At 43.2% G+C, this 24,550-nt stretch overlaps 1 protein-coding gene across 10 annotated transcripts in view; it reads left to right on the top strand.

Annotated features, from left to right (window-relative positions):
* LPP (LIM domain containing preferred translocation partner in lipoma) overlaps nt 1-24,550 on the top strand; it is a 353,044-nt gene that overhangs the window by 281,456 nt on the left and 47,038 nt on the right. For 9 of the 10 annotated variants that reach the window (XM_069792426.1, XM_069792421.1, XM_069792425.1 and 6 more), the window contains one exon: nt 10,991-11,160. In XM_069792426.1, coding sequence (XP_069648527.1) covers nt 10,991-11,160 — 170 coding nt within the window. Of the gene's footprint in view, nt 1-9,462; nt 9,594-10,990; nt 11,161-24,550 lie in introns of those variants that run through there. The other variant, XM_069792430.1, reaches the window with a different exon arrangement.

The following is a 24,550-nucleotide window of genomic DNA, read 5'->3' as shown; positions in this document are numbered from 1 at the left end:
AAACAGCAAGGAAGCTTTGGGCTAGTGCTGGATTGTGAAAAGCAGGGTTTTCAAAAGGCCTTAAATAAATGAGGTGGTGGGACATCTTCTAATGCAGTCAGACACCTTTGAAAACCCCAGGCCTCAAAGCTGTTGGGAATATGAGAGCTGCCATTTGTTCAGGACTCTACTCTTTGTGGGATCCAGCCTTTCTCCACCCTTTTTTTTTCTTTTTTTCACTTTTGGCAGGCAGCAGACAGGTTCCCTCCCTGTTTCTTGTTTTTTATCAGACGTTTTTCCCCAGGCAGGCATGCAGGAGGCATGCCAGGTTGGTAGGCCAGAGCCATTGGCACGGGAAGCATCTCTGACTCAAAACTTCACCATTACTCAGGCATTTTCACCTTCTCCACTGAACAGAGCCTTTGGTAAAAATCACTTCATGCCACCACCCTCCCAGTGATGCAGCAAGGCAGAGACAAGCTGCCGAATACCAGCTGGAGCACAGCCAGGCTATGGAAGAGTGAATTGAGTCATTCATGCCCAGCAGCGGATGTGATTTTTGGCTGGGCTTGAGTCTGGTGAACATACTGATGGCGCCTGTCCTGGGCTTATGAAATGGGTCGGCTAGGCTGGGCGACAGAAGTGGTTTGAAGTGCCCTTGCGCAACATGGAAGCAGTTGGAGGTGAAAGTCTTTGGGAAAGGGAACATTGTTTGCTCTTTGTTTAGCACCTAACATCACAGGGCCTTGACCCATCACTTGAGCTTCTCGGGCTGCTTTCGTGCTGCAAACCTAATTGTATTCCTTTGGGAAGACAATAAAAGGCAACTAATTTTTTGACCTAGACAAAAAGTCTGCAATCTGTATCAGTGTGAGTCTTAGCTGGTCCCTTCTGACTACACCCTCAGTTCAGCAAAACTTGCTTAAGAAAGCAAGTGCTAAGGAGAATTCGATCTGCATTTAAGGTATGCTTGCACTGAGCAGCAGCATAAGCCTGTGGGCAGCCAGTCGCTGGTCCTCCCCACCTGGAGGAGTGGGTGGGAGAAGATGCACGAACCGTTGCATGAGAAGCACCAAGCATCTGAAGAGGAGACCAGCTCGTCTGGCCTCCAGATCTGCTGTTTTGCAGCCACTGCTTACGTACGGGGTCGGGTGCAGCAGCGCCTGAAACTACCCTCCACTGCTCTACCAGCAAGTCTAATCTCCTGAGTCAGTGGGCGAGCAGACTGGGACAGCACGCTTGGAGAGACACCTGTGAGGGGGCCCAGACGGGCCAGGGAGACCTGCCCCCACGTAGCCGCTGGCTGGGGCTTCTGCCACTGGCCCTCCCAGTAATTGCAAGGTATTTTTCGGTGGCTTTCCAAAAGAGGATCCTGAAATCTAGTGCAGCATTACAGAGTGAGCCCAGCGGGCCAGGGGATCGCCCAGGAAATCCCCCCCTGCCCATCGCCCCTGAGGAGGGCGGGAGGAGAATTAATTTCTGCCTCCTATCCTGCCTTCCTTTCCCTGCAGGGGGTTCAGACAAGCATGGTTGCTCACCTTGTGTGCTGCCATATATTTGGTCCTTCCACTGTCCAGGGTTTGTCATGCAACGTGGCTTTGGCAGTGTAAGTGCAAAGGGACCTGGCTCAGTGGTTGTTGCTGTTGAGATCACCAGAACTGCCAAAATTTGTCTGATCTACAGCTCTGCCAGCAACAGTTTCCCTCACTAAGGTCCTTCCCAGGAGGGGCAAAAGCCCACAGTATAAGCTTTGGGATGAGTTGCCCAGAGAGAAGTTTCCTGCCTGCCCCACTGAGGACTTGCCTGACACCTTTGCCTTCACTCCCTCACTGGGGTTTTAGTGAAGAGCTACTGAGGTTATTCCCTGGGTGCCGTGTAATTGTAATGTCTCACTAAAAAAATAAGATTTTGACATTAGTGATGTGTTCCAAGGAGAAGAGTAATCTGTTTTAAAAACTCTCATTTTCCTGTGAAAGTAAAATAAAAGAAGAGCTTTCTCAGCTTTTGAAAGCACGGGAAAGCCCCACCTTCTAACAGCATTTACAAATTTTTCCCCATTTTTATTTTGGAAAAAAAGTAAGGAGGGAAATGAGAGGCAGCTTTTTATGTCTCTTACTTTTTAAACTTCCTATATGTGATCAGTTTCCCCTGAAGGAGAGTAGTGATGGGTACAGGAAGGTGGGGGACTTTTGTGAAAGTAGGAATTTTTTAAATTTTTTTTTTTTTTACCAGATGAAATGATTGCATTCCTTATTTAGTTAAGCATTTCTCAGCTGGGGTTTTTGATGCAAATCAGTGCTTTGAAAGTCTTGCCCCCAAACACAAACATCTTTTTAATTTAAAAAAGAAATAATTATGAAGTGTTGCAACTCTGTAGTTGCAACTTAAAACTACTTTTCTTTCTTATATCCATGCCTAGTGTTAAGCCCAGCTGGGAGTTAGGAGAAGCAGGTAGCAAGGAGTGCCCAGGAGGCAGCATGGGACATAGCACCCTGTTTGCAGTGTTGGAGAGCCGGCGGGAAGCAGGGGCTGGAGGAGGAATTGCTGTTGCTTCCAGAGACAACGTCCTGTGCCCTGCTTGAGAGCGCCTGGCAAAGCTACGCAAGCAACTCGCTCCTCTGTTTCCCAAGCTGGGGCTCTTCAGTGGATATACAACTGTAGTCTCTGTCATCTGGCAACTTTCATCAGCATTATAGGAAACGTTTATAAAGGAAATACAGTACATTTTACTCTCTGCCTTGCATTTCCTTGATTGATCAGCAAAGGGAGGAATGTTTCCTCTCTTGCACTCTTTTTTTTTCACCCCCTTTCTTTTGTCTCCAGATGTTACTGAGGCTCTATTTCAACCGGTTTGCACATGGTAAAACATGTGCCAAAAAGTTGACACAATGTAACAAAAACAAAAACAAAAACAAAAAAAAACCAACAGAAAAAGCAGAGCATGCTGCAAAAAAAGTATCTGGGACCTTAAATATTGTAGAGCATCACTGACCCCCACTGGGCTGGGACACTCACTGCAGATCACCCAAGTTGGGGACTGGTACCTCATCGATGTGCTGGGCGCGCAGTCAGATCAACGTTTGCCTACTTTGCGAGGTGCCTTGCCTGGGGAGGGAGAGGGGCACCTTTGGTCTCACACAACTGCTGTAGACCAAACCAAACCTGTATGTGTTCTTTATGTCCATCCTGAGTAGAGTAAAAAGGCATTGACTTAGATTTCTGTGAGGGACCTTTTGGTTGGATGGAAAGAAAGGCTTGCTAGTGGTAAGGTTAAGTACTCACTGAAATTTTTTGCCCAAGTTGTTGGTGAAATCTCTGTTGCTGGAGGTTCTTAGGAACAGGTTAAACAAGTATCTGTCAAGAATGTTGTAGAAAGAGTTGATCCTGCCTTTGAGGCAGTAAGGTAGTTTCCATGACCTCTCAAGATCCTGTTCAACTTGAATTTTTATAGCTTTGTGGGAAAATCAGGAGTGCTCCTCTCCAAACATTTATTTTGTGGCAGTGTTGCATTGTGGTTACAATAATTTAGGAAGGTACCTCTACCCTGTTGGTAAGCACTCATCATATCAGAAAGAAGCTAATTGTCTCTTGTGTCCCAGCGAGTTGAGGAGAGGGTGATGTGGATGTGTAAGGGACAGGGACCATCACCACATGGATGTTGAAGGAAACACAGGCCTTTCTTCCACTCTCATTAAACAGGGGACAGTAGCAGAGGCACAAAGCTCTTCATGCTCAGTTGCTACATGGCTCAGCGATGCTGCCAGAGAGCGATGGTGTGGCCTGCGCAGGGAGCACATTCCTCCTGCCGGGGAGGGGATTCCAGCAGGACTGGTGGCGGGAGCTCCCTCTGGAATGGAGGAGTTTTTGTGCTGCAAGCCTGTCTCACCATCAAGCCTTTTCAGAGATGGTCTTGTGGTTCAAGAGACTAGACTGGGACTGAGAAGATGCGTTTTCGGTTCCTGGCTCCATCACAAACTCCTTGTGTGACCCTCGAAAAGTTATTTAACCTGTGTGGGTCTCAAGTTCCCCACCTGCTTGTTGGGTGTCCTAATAGTCCTCCACCTTTCCAAGGTGTTGGAAGGATTCACCACGAGGGCTAGTGACTGGCTGGGATAGTAACCTTGTGATGAACTGCATGGAGAAGCGTTTGAAAAGGTACAGTAAAGTGTTAGCAGCATGAGCCTGCACAGTTGCAGTGCATTTGCTGTGTGGAGTGGAATGGGACCTCCAGGGCATACTGAGAATGTGTCAGGTTTGCAGCCAAGCAAAGTGAGAATATGAAGTTGTGTTGTGGTTGGAGGGAAGGGATGCAAACAACAGGAGAGTGCAGCTACTGCTGGACGAGCACAGTACAAATGACAAGAAGGTCACTGCAGGGACCTGTACATCTGGAGTGCAAGTGCAACGCAGTTAAAGCGGAATAACCAGGACACGGTAATTAGATCACGGCCTTGGATTTAATTTATGAAGTGTTACAGGCACACATTGCAGCATGAAGCTCTGTTTACTGTGAAAAGATTGTGTTTTCTGACGTCTGCTGAAGAAGAGGGAATTAAGATTGATCTGTCTCATGTCCAAAGGCTGTGTAAGACAACTGATACATACAGTCTGCTACTGTCAAATGGCGAAACTTCAGGCTTGGATCCTGGCACAATAAACCATTGCCAAGGGCTTCCCACTCAGTGAGAAGTCTGAGTTCAAAAGCAAAAAAAACCCAGTAGGTAAGGAGGGCAGGGATAAGATGAGAAAAATATCCTAGTTTCTTACAAAATGCACAAACTACTTGTGGGTTTCCCTTCGTACTATTATTGCAGTGCCCTGAGTGCCAAAGTGTTGGAATAACTCTGGGACAAATATAATCAATGCATCTTTCCCTAACATAATAACAGTCGGACACATACCTCCCATGCTCCACAGGAAGGAAATAAACCCTCTCTTGTGGATCAGACATTCCTATTTTATTGCCTTTGGACAAATCAAGGAACCCAGGACCTGTTCCCTGGGTTCTTACAAATTGCAGGATCGCTACTATTGAGACTTAGCTCAATTAAGGTGTACTGGCACTTAAGGTCTGCTGTTACACTTTTATCCTAATGGATTAAGTTCTGCTCTTGTATCCCTTTAAAACAGAATAATTGTGCCTGTCTGACATAGGTGCCCTGAGGAATCCCACGTGCTTGGGAAATGCTTGAAAACCCTTGGATAAAAGTCACTAGGAAAGAGGAGGGAGAGGGGAAAATCTTGTTACATTGTTGACTTATGGTCAACGTTGTCCTCGAAATGCTGTTTTGTCATCAATATTTCTTCATTAGGAATAATGATTTTTCCACATTTACTGCCAGCTGATTCAAAGCCATCCAAAAGCAGAATGTGTCATGAATCTCTAAAATGCATTCACTGGCAAACTCTAAACAGAGATGATTAGAAAAATAATGCAGCGGAAATACTGGGTGTCTTGAGGCTGCCAGGGAAACTCTTAGCGAGATACTTTGTTCGATGTATTTACGTATTTTAAAAATGTTCTTAGTACACTTTTGTAAAGGCAGTATGCCGTATTTCTTCAGTTCTTTCTTGCATAGTGTATCAGGGCTGCAGTGAGAACCGGGGAATACACTTAGCTGATCAAGGGAAATTGTGTAATTGATAGGCACTGAGGATATGACCTTGTGGTATATTCCCACAGCACAGTTAGGTGGGAAACAGTTTTTTCCATCATGCAGAAGTTTTTTAGATATCAACATTTTTTTCCCCACATTTCAGCAAATGCAGAACCTTCCTACTTTGATGCTTTTATCAGAAAATTATCCCCTATCTCCTCTCTCCATAGAATGCATGCTTTGAATTCATGAATTTAAACCCTTTGTAGAGGTTTGCACATTTTTTCTTTGCTTTCTTTACTCTTAGTATCTCTAGTTATTGCCTGAATTGTCTGTGTTAGGCACTGTACATCACATAGCAAGAGGTGGTCGGTGCCCCTGACGCCTTAGTGTCTAAGTAGGTATGACAGACAAATAATGCTGTAGCCTAAAAAAGGCTAATGCAGTCCTTGCATGTGCAAACAGGAGCATCTGAAGCTGGCTGGGTGGAGTTACATTACCTCTGTATTTGGCTCCAGTGTGATTGCTATCAGAATATTACGCAGTAAGCTTTAGTATGGCATGTACCTATTCCATCATCCACCTTCAGTGGTGGATGTTTGTCTGATTGGCTCACATTCTTAATCTGACATTTAAAAGTGATCATATCCCAGATAAGGTTGGACACCGTGTATCTAATTCCTCATTTCCAGATCACACCAAATCTTAAGAATCTTGCTGAGTAACAGCTCAGATTATGGCCTTTCCTATACATCTTCACAGATAAAACCTGCATCCAAGCTCCAGTGACCTTGAATCTCAGCAGCATCCTTTTCTAAAAATGCAATTTCTCCCTGTTCATGCTCAACTAGAATGCAGCTGCAGAAATCACTCTCTAGCTTGTAACTTAGGCCAGATCATTCCCGCCTCTTAATCTCTACTCCGGTTTAGTTTCTGCATCATATCAAACAGAAGCTTCTTGTCTTTACTTGCATGGCCTGTAATGACCTATTCCCACCCTTTTTTCCTCTAGTATTCTCCAGTGACATATCAACTCATCCTTCCCATCTCCAGGTGTCTATGTTCAATCTTAAAGCACTTATGTTCCCTTTTGTGCTGTCTTTGTCCTTTCCTCAGAAGCATCCCATTAAACTTCCCTCAAAGCCCCTGTGGATCCTTTTTCAAATTCTTCCTTAACCTTTTGCTTTGCTGGGCTGTCTACAGACTCCTTGTCAACAATAAACTATTTAGAGTGCTAAGACCACAATTTTCCTTGCTGATTCGTTTTGTCTGATGGCTTCTTTGTACTTCCTATCTATACCCAGTTGTTATTGCTTGTATTAGATTGTAAGCTCCTGCAGTCGGGCCCTTCCTTGAATTCCGTGTTTGTCCAATACCCAGCACACAGGGCTGTTCCACAATCTGAGCAGCCAGTTTCTGTGGTAGTATAAGCAAAAAACCTGTAATAATAGTAAAAAAATGAGAACGTAGAACATAGCATCGTGTCTAATATGAGCTCCTCTCCTCCCTTTCCCCTCTTCCTTCAGATTTGCACTATTTCAAATTTTTTATACAACAGAAGACAGTAAATGAGGAGGTTTCAGAATAAAGTATAGTAGCTGATGTTTCCTTTCAGCTGCTGAAGTGTTTCCCTGTGATCCACTCAGTAATGATCGCATTTTCAGCAGGGAAGCCTCTGTGGGCACCTCTGTATGTTCCCCCAAGGTAAGACCAACATATGGCAGCCAGGCTAGACTGAAGGAAGGTCACCGCCAAGGTTATGAACCTCTTTCATGCAAAAAATAGAGGACTCCAGTCTTCCAGGCTTGCTGCCAACATATCACCTTCTAGTTGTGCTGAAATGATCTTGAAAAAGGACCTAAAAAGGGCTGAAGGGGCAAAAGAAGAATGTTGAAATGACATAGTTTCATCTTCGTGCTGTTTAGTACTAATTTTGTCCTTTGTCTTTAAGCTGCCTTTTAAGTGCTGTTTGTCTCTGTGGGAAGCAAATGGGTCACGTTGTTCTATGTTTCTACTGTAATACGCTGCCTGCTATTTTTCTCTTAGATTATTTGTGTAATCTTTTTTGTGCAATCTGTTTGTTCTTGAGTCTTGCAAGCTTTGCCTTTGCTACTTCTTTCCCAATAAGCAGTGCAACTTGTTCTGTATTCACTCATGGGTATTCTGCACACAACGGATTGGGTTATTTCAACCAGTGTGAAAATATTAAAATGGGGAACATGTGTGGGCACTTAATTGTGGTGAGTCTGACCACAAATACCTTCGCCGTTGGTAATTGGCACACAGGAAAAGCAGACCTTTGTTTTGTTTTTATCAGACATAATGATAGATACATTGTTTTTAGTGGGGTTTTTCTGGTTTTCTAAGGAAATGAGGCTTGTGCAATCACACCGCCTGTGTGCATGTGCCTGTCTGTTTGTCAGTTCCTCTCTCACCAATAATGCATGATACTGATAGCCATTTTCAACCAAATTTCAGCAAGGCACAGAGGTCGGGGGAAGTGACCTGGTTTTACACAAGTCTTGTGAATTCAGAGATTGCACCAAAGTCTGCAGGAGGTTCAGCCTCTAACGGCCGCATCACTGCGAGCCAGATCAGTTGTGTATTTGCCCGCGTGCCTTTACGCGGATCCAGCCACCTAACTGTAAGCTCCCAAATTTGAATATTTTGGCTTACTTGCTTTTTACCCTTCGGGTGAGTGAGTCAGTTGGGGGTGGTGCTAGGCACAGAGCTTGCGTTTTGATTCTCACTGGAGTGGCCATGTCTCATGAAAAACATGGTTTGCTCCAGGCCACAGTGTTACAATTTGCATATAAACTTATGAAAAAGGAAGCTTTCCTTAAGCTTTCCTGTGCAAGAGTTTACAGGAGCATTTCTGTGTACGTAATAGCAGAAGCTGGACTTCTCATAAATGTAGATGAGTTAAGTCTATCACTCCCTGAATGGGAATCTTCTGTGGAAAAACCCAGAAGGAGGAAGGAAAGTCTAAGGAAATACCAACTTCAAGGGGAGAAGTTGGCCAAGACTTCTGTTGTGCTGCTCTTTGGTTTGTACATGGCCACCAGCAGTGTAGTTGGGGAATGCCTCGGAACCATGCAGGAATGTAGCCTCAGGGCACCTTTGGGAGGCAGAGAAGATGCCTTTATGCCCTTTGCTCAAAGAGAGGACAGACGTACAAAGGCACCGAGTGATTTGACAGAGATTACAAGAGTGTATATTTGAGTTAGGAAACAGACCCAGGTCTCCTGACACAAGAAGTACAGCCAGAAGTATGGTCTACATATAGACAGCTTCTCCAGCAAATGGAGAGTTGCCTTGGTCAAAGAGGATGATAAATGTTGAAGTATACAAAAGCTGGCTAAATTATGAATGTGAGAAGAGGAGGAGGGGAAGAAAAGATTCCCACATGTTCTACTCAGATGTTAACAAAGAAAGCTGAGAAGTGTTTGCATAGACTCTACATTATTCCGTGTCCAAATGCCTCATAAAAATAATACCGGATGATCACAGAATGGCACACCAGGGAAAATAAATTCTTCAGTGGAATATTCCCTCTGGAAAAACACTGTGTAAAGCAATACACTAATGGCTTTCAATTTCATGTTTTATATATAGAGATATTAACTGCTCCCCAGACGTCTCTTCATATTACAGCCCAGCTACACGAGCAGTTTGGAGAAGGCCGTGGAGCACACTCGGTCTTGTCCACACACAGGAGCAAGCAGTGTTCTCCTGTTGTACGTGCAAGTCCTGTGGTGTATACAGTAGGTTTCTTCTGCATCCTTCGCAGAGCAGTACTGCTCCCATAGTTCTCTCCAGTGGGATTTTTTTTTTTTCTTCTTCCTAGTCCTCATGGTTTTTTCCATTCTTCCCCCATGCTCTGTAGCCTCACCACCATGCTGGGAACCCTGCATTCCTTCTCTGCTCGTAAAAAAAAGGAGTCCTCACAAGAAGCGTTACAGTGGAGTGATTAAAGCACAACACTGTCAATCAAAATGCTAAAAACAAATGTTAAAGAAAGTTAAGTATAAAAACAACATTATTAATTCCTTTTTGGGGGGTTTCCAGGCTTGTCCGGATTTATCTAAGTGACTTCTTTCTCCACATTGCTCAGAGGAGCTGTTTGAGTCAGGAAACTGTCTGCCCTGTATAATGCCAACTGCAGTTATGCCATTGTAGCGAATCAGAATGATCTGGGTTCTTTTCCAAGCTTTTCTAATGTATCTCAAATGTGTATATATATCATCCTGCTGCATTCTGAGGGATCCAAAAGTAGTTTACATGCTTTGTTCCCTGGATGTAGCCTATTGGAGTCTGGGACAGGCAAGGAAGAAGTCGTGAGTCCAGGGACATTGATGTTACACTGCACAAGGCCAGCAGCCCTGCTGTTGGGATGACGAGGCATGTCCAATTCCTTTTAGGAAGTTTTGCAATATTTGTTTGAAAAGGCCAATAAACACAGACCGTGGCATGACAGAACATCACATCATGGCTGGATTATTTAATTATTAGGGAACTCAGTCTGCCTTCCTGCTTGCACCTCAGCTCTCGCTTCCCTTCCCCTCCTTCCCACCCTCAGCGACCACACCACTCCATACATAAAGCCTTGAAGGAGAAGTGCAGGGTCCCAAGATTGCAGACACCACAATTATTCTCAAACTGGAGAATACCATTTTGAGTGGGACAAAGCCCCAGACCATAGTTGCTCTGTTGCCTTCGGTGGGGCTTTCCTGTGTAGGGTGGCTGAGGTTGTCCTAAAATACCTTCCATGACTCTGTGCATGAATTATTTAAAATACCAACTTTTTATTTAAAATATCAACTAGCTCATCATCAGTACATTAGCAAGAGCGCGGGGATTGATACTGCTATACTGACAAAAGCATAAAAAGTGAAATCCTTTTGCCAGTATAATTGGTTCCATTGAGGGAATTGGTTTAAGCTGTACAAGCAAAAACTACTCTTTAAATGGTAACAATTGCACTGCCACCAGGCAGCTTTATGAGGCATCCTACCACAAAATCCTTTCATGTGGAGGCAAGGCTTTAGGCACAGGTTTATCCCATCTAACTGAGGAGCTGAGGATGACTATATAGCCGGGTTAGATGACAGCTGAATGGTTTGCATCAGGGCCTCAAACTCCTTATGATGATCACTGGCTAGCAGCCACAGAACTGATATTAGTGCAGACTTGGGAGCCAGTTTCAAGCCTTTCTAGACCTTTTCATATGGGCCAGCACCAGAGTGCCTTCCAGTGTCACTGGATCTTTGCCAGCGGTGGCACAAATTGCTCTTCTGTTGACTGAGCTGCCGTGTCCCCCTTACCCACTATGCAGCACAGGCATGTGGGAGGACCTTCTCTGCAGTTGAGACCAGGAGCTTGCTTTGACTCATGTTCTTGCCCTTTGGTGACAGGCCGCTGTGCCCGCTGTGGGGAGAATGTTGTTGGGGAAGGCACCGGCTGCACGGCCATGGACCAGGTCTTCCATGTGGAGTGCTTCACCTGCATGATGTGCAACAACAAGCTGAGGGGACAGCCTTTCTACGCAGTGGAGAAGAAAGCCTACTGCGAACCCTGCTATATTGTAAGTACCCATTCTTGTTTGCACCCTGATTTTAATGCACAGGCATTGGAAACATTGATTTCTTTCATTGCTGTACAGTTGCCCTACAGTTAAAACCTGGCAATCCCACAGCAGGACCATGGGCGCCAGTTTTTCCATGGTCTTCAGGAGAACTCTGCTCTTTCAGCTTCCTTGGTGAATTTCGTTTCCTGGTCTAACCTATCTCTGAAATGAAGTGCCCAAAGCAGTGGAAAGAGGTGCTTTCTGTGATTATTTCAGCTCTGTAAGGAGCAGACTGTGCAGTGATTTTTAAGGGCTAGCGTTGCACTCGGAAGCTTTCTGTGTTGAGAAACCTGATACCAAAATGCTCACCAGCTGTGGTGCCCACTAAGATTAAGGGAATGGGATGCAAGATAGCACTAAAACTTCTAAAATCAAGACCTTTGCATTGCTTGATGGAAGTCCTTTTACTGAACTAAGGGTCTTTGGACTGGATATCTTTTGAAGCTTACCTTACCCTAAAATTTCATTTCATGCCTCCAACAAGCTCTTAAAGCAAACAATTAACAGTTGCTCTGGGGAGCTACACCTTTTAAGAGGATCCCATAATAGCTGGTTGGAAGCAGTTGCACAGTTGCAAATTAAAGAAACATCACATAATGTGCCTGAGGCCTTACCTTGGTGTGACCTTAGCATACAGTATATAGGGATAATTCTTGTAATTTAGAATAAGAAAAGCACCGAAACATTCTTAAAGCATTGATAGGTCTTTCTCTAAACCTCCAATTCAGGGTTCTTTTTATAAATACTGGACCCGAGACCCTTCCAGAATTGGATTTGCACTTCTGAAAGTAAAAATTGATGCTTTCCTTGACATTTCTGCCATTCCAATAATAATTAAAGCAATAATATGTATTTCTGAAAATGCCAACAACATCCCATTATTCCTTCTGTTTCTGCAGAGCCTTTGTAGTGGGATTATTGTTAAAATACTGAATATGAAAAGGGAGGATTCTGTCTTATTTACAATGGCAGTGATATATGGGCATTGTTAATTGGCTGTTAAAAACTAAATGATCTTTTGATGGAATATGTACCTTTTAAACCATTTCCATTTTTGTTTGCACTAAAATGATTGCACCATAAAAAATTTAAGGTTAATTTCATGGCGAGTTTGACCATGTGCAAAGCACTGCGGACTTTAGGAAGGTGCATTCATAATATGATGGAAGCAACTTTATGTAACTGGAATTAAACATTTCATTGACTTCAGGCTGGAATTGACTTCATCTGCTTGCAGATTGATACTTTCTTTTCCTCTTTTTTTAAATCAAGCATGCATTCTTCACCAGTCATCTGCTTTAGTTTGGGAAAACATCTGCATTAGCCACTGTAGTAATGGTTTAAGATTATTTAATCCCATTACTTACACACTTCATTAGCCTGAGTGAATTGTTGGCAAGGGTTCAGTAAACTTCCTACGTTGGGAGATAAAAGGATAAAAAAGGAAAGGGAGAAGGATTCTTTTCCTCATTTTCTTTCAAATTTATCTTCTATCTATTTAAGGGATAAAGGAACGATAATTGCCTGGTTGCATCTGTGTTTGTACGTTCTGTGATATGGTTTTGCAGCTCTGAGTACAGAGGAAAGAGTAAACGTTTAATAGCTTTCTTTTTTATATCCAGAAGGGGCCTTTAAATGTTTATCCATGCAGTCCACAAAAACTTGGTTATGGACTTAACCCAAAACACGTCTGGATCCATCTGCTGCTGCACATGCAGGGGAAAGGATGGCAATGCTTATGGGGCTACATATGTGTAGCTGGACAGCTGGTACCGTGAGTGGGAAATGGAAAGCAGGAATCTGGCAATCTGATGCAGCAAAGAAAGAAAGAAAAAAAAAAAAACCAAACCAAAACCAAACACCCAAGCACACATTAAACTCTTAAATGTTGAAGAGACAAGTGTTGGAAGCCTAAGTCTCAATACGCTTCAGAAAGCTCAGGACTCTGCTGTGCTGAAAGACAGGTCTACAACAGATCTAGGCACCTGCCATGCTGTTGGCTTTAGGCCTGAGGAGTTTGTGTCATAGAGTATATGCCTCATTGATTTTTCAATGAAATGAGGTCTGCATTGGCTTCAGTAGGATGATGAGTGCCTAAGTACACTAAGGGCCTGAGCGAGGCTTGCAAGTTGTTCTTGCAAATGGATTGGGGGCCCTTAAATTGCTGAGGCACAGTCTGAATGCTTTTGCCTTTAGGTGTGCGATGCGGTCATACTGAAGTCAATGAGAGTTAATGACCTGCTTAAAAATCCAGCCTGTGCTTAAGGATTCTGCTGAATTGTGGCCTCTGATTTTTTTGGAGCTTCCCCAAGTCCCATTATCAGAAATTAACTTGGACACTTGAGCCCTAGTTCTGTAGGAAATCAGTGGGACTGAAGAACCCAGATTCAGATTCCTGTGGACCTGAATTCCCATGAAAGGTGGAGCCTGTGTGACTAGCCCAAGATTGCACAGCTAATCCATGGCTGTGGCCAGCTGAGAAAACAGGATTCTCAGCTGGTATAAATCTGAGTAATTCAATGAAGCTTGTTTACTGGTCTACCTAATTCACACTGATTTCTAGCACACATTCCCATTTCCCCAAGTCCAAAACTCTTGGTCTATTATGCAAGCCATTAGGCCAAGCTGCTTCATTTATATAATAAAGAAAATGAACTATAATATTTGCCTGGTCGTGATATATAAATTCATGAATTCTTTGATTTTTATTTTTTTTAATAATTCCCTTGTGTGACTTGTGGCCTTATGCGCATGAAAACTATGCACAAAAAGAAAAATACACGTTTTTCAACAGTTAGAATTGGCTAATTTTCTCAGTTTATTATGTGACTCTTCTTAGTTGTGGTGGAGTGAAGCCATAATTAAGATTACTGCGAAGAGCTGTATTTAATTACTGGTTAGTCAATACCAAGCCTAAATAGCCTGCAGAAGGGTTGTTTTTTTGTTTTTGTTTCTGGTTTTATTTATCAGTGACCCAGTTAAGATGAAATTCCCCAAAAGTCTGAATTAATGTCTAAGGAGATCAATCACCTGTTTTTTAAAAAAAGTATTTTTCCTAATGGGAATTTGAGTACCAGAGTTAATTTCTTTCACACAAAAATACCCCCACCCAAAAGCCAGTCACTATCATTTCCTGTTACATCTTATGAATGCAGTGAGTTCTGTTGCCAATGTGTTTGCTGGTTTTGCTCTGCATCCAAGGATTCTTTCATTATTGATGTTATTTCTAAAAGAGTACCAGTCTTCTCCATTAAGACACTTCTGCTGAACTAAAAGCAACTGTAAAAAATAAAGTGTTAATAGGAGACAGATGTCTCCAAGTCATTAAGACAGTCAAGTAACATCTGAAATATCATGATAGGGTTTCCAGTGTAACGAGCGTACTGCTGTACACGTGATGAATGCTGTGTCTGCAGTATGTTACCAGTATACTTTTCCCCTCCCTTACAGGGCAAATTACTGACAAAAAACATTTGGTTTGCTTCCTCTAAGTAGCTGAAGAGATTTTAGCAGTGGACTCGGTGCAGAGAAAAGGTTAAGAGTAGTATCAGTGGAACCGTTGTTATAAAAGATTGAAGAGCAAGATGTTAGAGCAGTGCCAGCTGTCTCCTTTCCAAATACCGTATTATCATAAGGACTGAACACAAGGTTAACCAGGCACACCGGTCTGGCAAGAGTGATGCTGCTGTTTTGTGAATGGGATGTTCTTTGATGTCCAGATGACTTTCTCCGGGATGTGGAAATTTTCCTCCATTCTTGATCCCCTTTCCTGGCAGTCTGGTGGTTGGCAGTTGGAGATAAACTCTCTGAGGCTGAGGGCTGAGAGGTTGCTGTGTACCTGCAGTCGGCGCAGGAAGCAGCGAGATCTTGCAGATGCTCCTGGCCTCCGAGGGTTTCTCTTCATGTCCAAGTCAATGTGACCCACCACTGGGCCCTGAGGGAAGGACCGTGGTGTGATGGGGAAGGGGACAAGAAAGCAGAAATAACTAACTAAGCAAAGCAGAAATAGCCAGGGTCAGATGAAAGAGAGTTCAGAGAAATGGTGGGCTAGAAACGATGAACGATTGAAGGAGAGGAAAGAAACTGTCTCATGTCTGTCTGTCTAGCTGGAAGGGGGGAAGATGGTGGATACGCTCTGCAGTGCCCTCTGGAGACTCGGGGATCGAGGTTTCCTGTTTCTGCTGCGTGCTGTGAGATATTGAGGACATGACTGTAAACCCTACCCCAAAGATCACTTACAAGGATTTTGCAGGGTGAGGTTCATCTTTCCACAGTGCTCAAGCTGTGGAAGTGCTTGAAGGGGGAAGAGTTGTGCATGGAAGTCATGCCCTGATCGCTGCTGTTCCCTGGCTTTAAACTCACGATCATAGCGCTCCATTTTTTCCCCCCGATTATTTGTTTTGTGAGCAAAACATATCTTCAAGGTTTCTCTCTCTTACTAGCTTCTAACTTCCTGGCCTATCAGAGGCTGTAGTTCAGTGGGAGAAGATAGTTCAGAGCAGAACACAAGAGAAGTGCTGGTGTTTTAGGAAATGGTATGACTAGAGCCTCTGGTGCCGTGGAGCATCCTGGGAAAGCTTAAATTTGCTAATCATTCTGAAATGTCAGTGTTAACTCAATTTGTGCTCATTGAATCTCTGGTAAAACTGCTGTTGGCTTCGGTGCGACTGGTATTGTAAACCTCACCCTGTGTGTGCACGTGAGTGTGGTTGTTTGAAAGCTATGCAAGAGCAGCTACCTCCAGCACATACAATTTAAAGTGTAAGGTTGATCCCTGCAGTAAAATTACATCTATTTTTAAAAATAATTCTGCAATTTGTAAGCAGAGATTACAGCACTAATTTAGCAACCATGTAACAATTTAAATTGGACCAGAAAAGAGAAACTATAATTTAAAGATTTTTTTTATGATACAAGCTTTCTTCTTTTTAAAGTAAAAAGCCCTTTATTCTTGTTTTTGTCAAGCAACGTATTGAATTTGAGAGTAATTTATGGAAAGTGCTGCCAGCATGGTATTGCGAGTGCTCCACAATTTGAATTTAAACTGCTCAATGGGATCATTAAGACTATTATGCCTGCTTTCCAAAGAGTTTGAATTCAAAATGACAACTGGAACAAAAATATAAAATAAACTAAAGAGAAGTCACGCACTCTTTACGTGGTGGAATTTTTCTGCCCTCGAAATATTTCACTGAGATCAATGCTCTTCTTCAGTCCTCTCCTAGAAAAAAGCTGGTGTTGCTAGTTTTAGTTCGATGCTCCTGCATGAGTCATCAGCAGCAGTGAGCTGAACCTGTGACCTGTGGATCTGAAAGCATTAAGGCTGGGCTGCCGTAGCGGAGAGATGCAGCTTGGCTGCACCAAGCAGCAGCGGGCTCCTGGCCCTGGATATTTCTTACCCACAACAGAAGATGTCCATGGGCATAGCAGACACAAAACGGGTCCAGAGTTTTGGTTTGCTTACAGGCATGTTTTAATCCTATCGATTATTAGCTTTGATAATTTTGCTAGTCTAGGCCCAATTGGTGACTTCTTTGTAAAACAATCATGGCAAGGGAAGACTCATTCCTGGTAAACTGATCATCATTTGTAAAGCAGAAAAATGAATAAATCCCTTAAGAGTGTAACAGCCCTTTCTATTAATATCACCCAGCAACAGTTGATATAAAAAATACAGATGGAAGCTGTGGGAGGAATAGCGGCCATAAGCTCAGCGCTACTACTTTGAGTGGGAAATGGTCTTGTGCAATCAGGGCATAAAATAGAGGAGGATGGGGTGCTATTGCATAAGCTGCCCATGGAGCTTCCCGGAGTCCAAGTCTAGGAGGTACAAAAATGTGTGTGTGTGTGAGAGAGAGAATATGTCAATGAAACAGCTTCTGTGAAAACTGGGATGGATGCTGAACTTAGCTGACCCGCTTGAAGCCTGCATCTGTTTTTTCAGTGGCCTACCAGTTGTTATAGCAGATGGGTCACGCCTCTTATTTTGTCACTAGACAGCAGGGAAGGGTTCCTTTGTGAGGGGACAGGGGTCAATAACCTCCTTTCTAAACTGTAATTATAAAGAAAGAGGAGAAAGCATACCATCAGATGATGAGGTATGCAATATAGGAACTCCTCTGTGGAGATCAGAGGCTCGTATCAAAGAGGACAGAGACAATTCATCTCGCTGTCCAACACGGACAGGACAAGAAGTCTACAAACCAAGGATGTAAGAGGAAAAAATCCGTGCTCTTAGAAGACATGAGAGTATGAGCCCTGCCAAGAATTGCACTGGGCTCACCACCTTGGCAAAGGATTCTCTGAGTGAGACCACACACTTGTCTGCTGTGGGTGGCTTAGAGGATGAAATTATTCTTTTGTCAGTGCAGCAGGATGTGCTTGGCTAACTTGTGAAAATCACTTGATGGGATTCAAGATGCAATAGTGCACACTATTTTCAACCTACAGTTGCTGCTTGCTTTCATGGTGTTAACTGTTGTGAATGCAGCTGATTGAAGTTGAAGCAGGTAGTGAGAGGATCAGGCCACACTTTGGTATAATTGACTTTCCAGAAAGCTGAGCAGAGTGTTGCTTTAGAGGAAGACCAGCTATGGATTGTTGAGGTAAAGCAACTTGATGCTACCAATGATAGCAGTGTTAGGAGGGGGTTATTTTTGGAAAAGTCACCGTGGTGCTGGACAGCATCTTAATAGATACTTCTGTGTTGGAAGAGTGGGCACACAGTGCTGATTAACTACTTCAGTGATGTCTTGGTAGCTGAAAGTTTTGCTAGGGAGGGGTTTCCCACTCCTCTCCATGGTCCATCTTTAGGAATGTGTCCTTATTAGGTGAAGACTCCTCCTCTGCCTGCACCTGGGCTTACTTGAGACCTTTGTGATGGCTTGGTAGAATCCAGATCTTTCCTCCTGCATGTGTTGGCAGCCATAACAACTTGAATTGTCTTCTTGTCTCTGCGCTTTCATAATTAGGGGCTTTTTTCATATTTCATTATATGAACTAAACATTGATTTGACATGTATAATCCAGAAAAACTGTACCATGGGAAACTTTGTGTAGGGAGTTCTTAGTGTAACTGAAATAAGATGATATTGTGAAGGAGCAGCTGCTGCCATGCAGTGAATTTCTCGCCTCACAGGGTGAATTCCACTGACCCAACTGTATATTCTTAGGAAGATAATAGTCTCCTTTCTACAGGTCCATTGGGATTTTATGGCTCCTGGCAATACATCTGCTTATGGATCATACTACAGTAGAGGGGATTGTGAAGTCATTTAGCATGACTTCAAGCTGTGCTTTCAGATTTCCCTTTAGAAGGTAGCCCAACTCTTGTATGACTTTGAAAGCTAGCAGAAAGAGCTTATAAGGAAAGAATAAAGTCTTATGCACCAGCATCTTTGTAATAGTGGGAAAATTTTCATTTGCGGTCAAGTGTGGATGGGTATTAGATGGCAAGCCATGTCTAGTGTTTGTGGCATTCATCCCTGCTTTTCTTTCAATTGTACTTCACCACCTTCTCAGCAACCTATTTGCTGCTTTCACCCTTTGCCACCTGAGTAGCATCTAGAGATCCTACTGTAATAAACTCTCATTGTGGTATGTCAGTGAATGGCAGACGATAGCTTCTGGCTCTAAAAACCTTCATGGTGAACAGCAGCAAGGAAGGGGGGGATGAGGGGGAAGCCAGTGGCATTGCCTCCATATTGCAGATAGAGAACTGACCCCAAATGCAGTTTGTTTACAGCATGGATCTCCATTGCTGGAAGCCTTCAAGGACAGGTCAGACAAACATATGTAAAAAACAGTTAAGATCTAGTTGAGCCTTCTCTGGGCAATAGCAGACCCAGGGGTCTTTTCTAGCCCTGCTTCATTCATTTCTGAGCTCAACTCACCTGTCCGGGACCACAAATATGGCCTGCAGCGTGCAGCTCAGGTCTTCTGTGTCCCAATGTTCTGCCAAGTTGCAGCCTGCAAAGATCTTCAAGTGAAGGAGCTACCTCTCTTTTCTTCCCCTCCTCAAACCACTCCTGTTAAGGGACTGGGCATGAGTATGGACAAGCAGCTGAAAGCTGAGTGAGGGCTCTTGGAAAACCCAGGAGGGTGGGAGGTAGCATGACAGTGTTCCCTTCCATGAAGTCTTACTGCTTGCTTGTAACCCCACATAGTTATTTGTCAATTCAAACTGCTGAAAACAATTATTTTGGAAAGGCTGTGATTTATTTGAAATAGGGCCCGTAATTTAGGTGTGCGTTTCCATCAGATCCATGTATTATTGAGTTTGCTCTGTCCTTCCTAATGCAGTGATGCCAAAGCGCTGCAGAGCGTCCAGAGATAAAAAATCAGAACTCGCTGAAGTAAATACAGGGTTAATATCTTTAGCAAACTCTTTTGATTATTTTGCACTGCTGCTCCTATGCTAGCAGAGCTGCTGGTAAAGTATAGGCCTTGCAGCCAGGCTGTGATACCTGCCAGTAACAGAGCTGAATCTGTCCTGGGAGGGGTGTGTTTGGATTTAGCAGGTATGATTTCCCCTTAGCAGCCTTGCAGAGAACAGAAAGTCTTGTCTCGCTCACTCTCCGATTCCAGATGCCCTCTTACTTCGATCCAGACAGTGATTTGCAAGCCTGAGTGCCAGGGAGGCGAGGTGGCTTTTGCAGCGTGCCACTTCAGCCGTCTCCTTGGTGAAGCCACACTCTGAGGAATTTGCTCTGGCAAAAGCTCAGTCTGTGAGTCGATCCTCCCTCTAGCGTCCTGCCTCTGTTTCTTCACTCCAGGACATCAGTTTGCCTGTGAGCAATGTTTGTTTGCAGTAGAGGAAACTGTTTAACTTGCCATCTGCACACACACACAAACCCCAGTGGACTTGGTAGATTTCTGGTTAGAAAAAACAAAATCATGCCAGTTTAGGGAAAGCGCAACAAGCATGAATGATGACAGGAGAAAAAGTCATTGATTCTAAGAGTATGGTGAGTGTTTGGTGCTCACGGAGGGTCAAAGCAAATTGCAAGTATGTTGTTTTTTCTCAGCTGCATTGATTATAAATTTGTGGGCCAAGTACAATATTGACAGAAGACGTAAATCATCCACTGGGGTATTTTGGGCAGAAGGAGGACCAGATTATAGCTCAACTCTGGTGCTGTAGCATTTGCTGGGGACAAGAGATTATTGTGCACTATTAGGTAGCAGTTTTCATGGGAGCGGAGAGCACGTTGGTTAATGTGGCCAGTGAGACCTGTGGTCCCTGTGTCTGCACCCATGCCTGTGAGGACCATCCGTGTGAGTTGAGGCAGCAATGGCAATCGCGTGCATCGGCGAGCGTGGAGCTGGTGGGGCGTGTGGGCGGTTTAAAATGAGTAGAGATCCACACAGGATTGCCCCTGCTTTTCCCTGGCTGCTGTTTCCTGACAAACGTCTGGCATAGAAGCACCACGTGGGTTTTTCACAGCAACCTGATGCTGTAACTCTCAAAGCAGCTTACCCCGCAGCTCTCTGAGGCAGTGCAGTAAGTGCAAGGAGTCGGAAACTGGCGGCAGTCTTTACACTACTTGCCCATGTTTCCAAAGGCTTTTGTTGTTGTCAAAAATGGAGCTTCCTGGAGGGGAAAAAAACAAACAAGAACCTTTGTAACATCTTTGGTTTCAGGTATAAAGCAGGGATTTGATAGGCTTCTTCAGGCACCATAGGAATGTGCTCCAGCAGACACTGGGGATTGGAAAAGATCTTTGTATTGTTTTGATTGTCTTGCTGAAGTTAATCTGCTAACGTGATAGTTTAATACTGTGGCTCGTTGTATTTATATCCTTGCTGTTTGACTCTTTAACACTAAGTGGCCTTCTGTTGTTTTCAGATTCTCATGTTACCTAATGCTCTTTATATAGGTATTTTTTCAAACTACTCTGAAAATCTAAACAAATAATGGTTATGGTGCCCAAAACCTAAAAGTTGCTACTGACCAAACCTGGATATTTTCCCTTGCTTGTGAAGGGAAATATAGCAAGAGGAGAAAAAAAAAAGAACAGTGTTGAAATGTAAATTAACTTTCAGATGTTATCAAGGATTGATATTTTAAGTATGAATATTCCATTAGCTCCTGACAATGTAGTTTTTTGTTTAAGGACATGTTTGAACCAATACGCCATCTTGGCGTTCCACCAGCAGAGGTATCTGTGTAAATGCAATCTGTGTTAAAGCCAGACAACGCTTTTAAAAATTTATTTAATATTTCCTACAGCAAGCCATCTGTGACTGGTCATATTTTAGGAAGCAAACGAACATCTTAGCAATGTTCTCCACTCTATTTGAGTAACTTTTAGACTTTTTTAAATTAAATGTGCTGCCAAATATTTATCTTCTGTTGTGAAAAGAAAAATATTTGTTTGACATCCTAGTCTCCCTGGCAATTTGCAGTCAGTTGCTCCTCTTAGGAGCTGTGCTTTTCTCATGGGTAGTGTAGGGCAAAAGAAGGGTATAGGCATTCCTGAAGCTGCCTTTTGGGCTTGCTCCTCAGCAGCAGGTAGGGACAGCTGTAGCACATGATGGGGCTTTGCAGGGAGCAAGAGAGGTTGAGCCCTGGGTCCTTGCATGGGGGATGCGGTGTGTGACAGGGTCAGGTTAGGGAACAGGTTGTGCCCGCAGCTGGCATTGGTGGGTCGGAGGGTGGTAGAATAGCCACCATGGCACAGGTGGCCACTGCAGCACTCCTATCAACATGCAAAAGGCTCAAGAGTTCCCAGAAAAGCCAAACCACTTTGGAAGATGGCTTCCAGTGCATCTGCCTCAGACACTGCAGCCATCACCAAGGCAACCAAGTTGCCAAAATTGAGCTGCAGCAAGGCAGAAGGAAAAATTAGTGATGGCCTAAATCACGGCTGGCAAATGCTACTGAGCCTAAACTGCCCTGATGGAGCTGAGCTCTGCTCTAAGTAATATATGCCCTGCTTTTAGTAATAATTTTCACAGAAGTCTTGTATTTTATCCTGTTCCACAGATTTATGGGATTAAACTTAATCACTCTAAGGTAGCGAAATGCATTTGTTCAATAGCTCAGAAATTGGTGCGATCCTCTTATTACACAGAAGTACTAATAAACAACTAAAATATCTGAAACAGTCCTGAAATAGTTAATTCCTTTTTGGAAAGGCTGAAATGTTCTGAAGAGTCCCTGGTGGTGTAGCACCAATTCTTGCTCAGTACTCATTTGGAATGGTCCATATAACTTGCCTGTACTTACCACCTTGGGACTATTGCAACGAGCAGAAGTCCAGGTGAATCACCAGCACATAACCTGTCTACATGTATCTGTCACCTATAGTATCAATGCCATACATAGAAGGTACATATTCTTACTTACATGCTGGAAAGAGGCCCTTGCAACATAGAGAAGACGACAAAGCAGTCCTGATTTGCTCTATTACCTCTGACAGGTTTACTTTCACTGTGGCATGGCAATAAGATTAAAGTTTTACAGCAATATCACCTCCATCCAGACAAAAAAAAAAAATCCATAAAACCTCTCTTCTCTGCTACTTAGATTTCAGACTCTTTTATAGAGCTTCTGCATCTGTTAATAAAATCCTTAATTCATTTTGAACATTTTATTGTCACTTTGGATAAAAGTTTAATCAGATAGAATTATTGCCCTTCTAATATTCCCTTAACCTTTGTATTTTAGACTTAGACCATATCAGTTAAATTTTAAAATCACTTTTTTTATAGACTTGAATGCCCCCATCTCTGTTTTAGAGGGTACTTTTGCACAGAAATGCCGTAGTCTGTCTTGAGGTCATGTGAAAACTTAAAAGGCTCTAATGTGAGCACTGCTCACTTTCCGCTGAAGTGTCTTGCATGCCCTATTAATTACTTTAATGGTGACACGCTGGTTTAAGGGAGTTCTTTATTAATACCACTAAATCTTTTTTTATTGTTGTTTAAACACTTTTTCTTTCCTTTATGTAGATGTATTTAATCCTTTCTGTCATTAAAATAAATGAGTGCATAACTCTACATGAGGCGTTTGACACTTCCATTTTGCATTCTCGGGAGGGGGTAGGGGAGCATTTTTGCTCCTTTGCCTATAATGTCCACGTCCCAGCAGAGAAGAGCACATCTGTACTTGTGTCCGTAACCATGCGTTAGATTGTTGTGGTGGAAGCAATTTTTGAAATCTGCTATCTGTCTTTCCAGAAATAATATGCAGTGAACTTGCTTTCATTCTTCCAGGATGTTAAGATTTTGGAGGTCAGTTTGGCTTTCTTTTTGGAAGGTGCAGCACTCCCTGTTCAAAAGGGTGCGTGCTTATGTTTGAGCCCTTTCCTAGTAAGGAGGACACATCGATTTGCTCTCCACAGTCTGAACTCTTTAAGTAATGGTATTCTAGTAGTTCATTTTGACTTTAAAGATGTATAGCGTTCACTCACTATACCAGTTTATTTATAGAGTAGCCCTTTTACTGAACTAGCTATCTGGTAAAGCATTGACATCCATGCCTGCAGTTGGATTTTCATCTATCAGATCTCTATTTTTTTGAGGTGGTATTTTTTACAAATATGTATTTTTAATCCATATTAGTTGCAAATTTTCTTGGTCTGGGGAGGAGAAACCGGGTATGAGAAAGAAATTAGCTTCAGGACCTGGAGAAACATTTTCAAAAGCACATAAACAACTGAGGAACTTGCTGCTTTTTGGTTTGCTAACTCACTTTTGACAATGAGACCTAAACTCTTATTACTAAGTAATCTTATTCTCTAGTCACTTTTGAAAGTGTTACATCCAAAGCGTTGCCTCTATAATAGCTGCTGATGGTGGTTTTGCCATGGAACTCTCCTACATTTGAGATCTATAAATAAACCTCACTGTTCTTAAAGAAAATCACAATGGATTGTTGAAAAACTAACTGTGAAGAGTTTTCACCAACAGTGACCAGTCTTGTTTTTGGTGAGGGGACAGTGGGTTTGGGCTGGGGGTTGTCTTTTGTTTTGTATGGGCAAAGTATGAAAACTTGTGTTGCAGTGTGGGGTCTGTCTTAGGACCTCTCCTCTCCCAGGTGACTTCTGGCTCCTAAAAGCATCTGGGTAATAGAGTTTCTGTGTACCCTTCCACGGCCAATGTATACATGTACGTACACACAGACTTGCACAGGAAGAATCTGGAAGCCTGAATTCAGTCTGAAATTATTTGGTATTTGCCTGGGAAAGGTATTCCTTCCTATCGTGGACTTTCCCTCAGGTTTGTCCAAATCGCTCTGCAATTATCAGCCGTACACTTTGCTGTTGAGTGGGCAAAGCCTTTTGCTCACAGTTGGACTTTTAATTTTAGGAGCCGGCAGTATACTCATGCACTTATACGGCAC

Source organism: Haliaeetus albicilla, chromosome 9 (assembly GCF_947461875.1).
Source record: "Haliaeetus albicilla chromosome 9, bHalAlb1.1, whole genome shotgun sequence".
Taxonomy (NCBI): Eukaryota; Metazoa; Chordata; class Aves; order Accipitriformes; family Accipitridae; genus Haliaeetus; species Haliaeetus albicilla.
The sequence above is the reverse complement of the archived record's forward strand: the minus strand, read 5'-3'. Positions and strand labels throughout refer to the sequence as shown.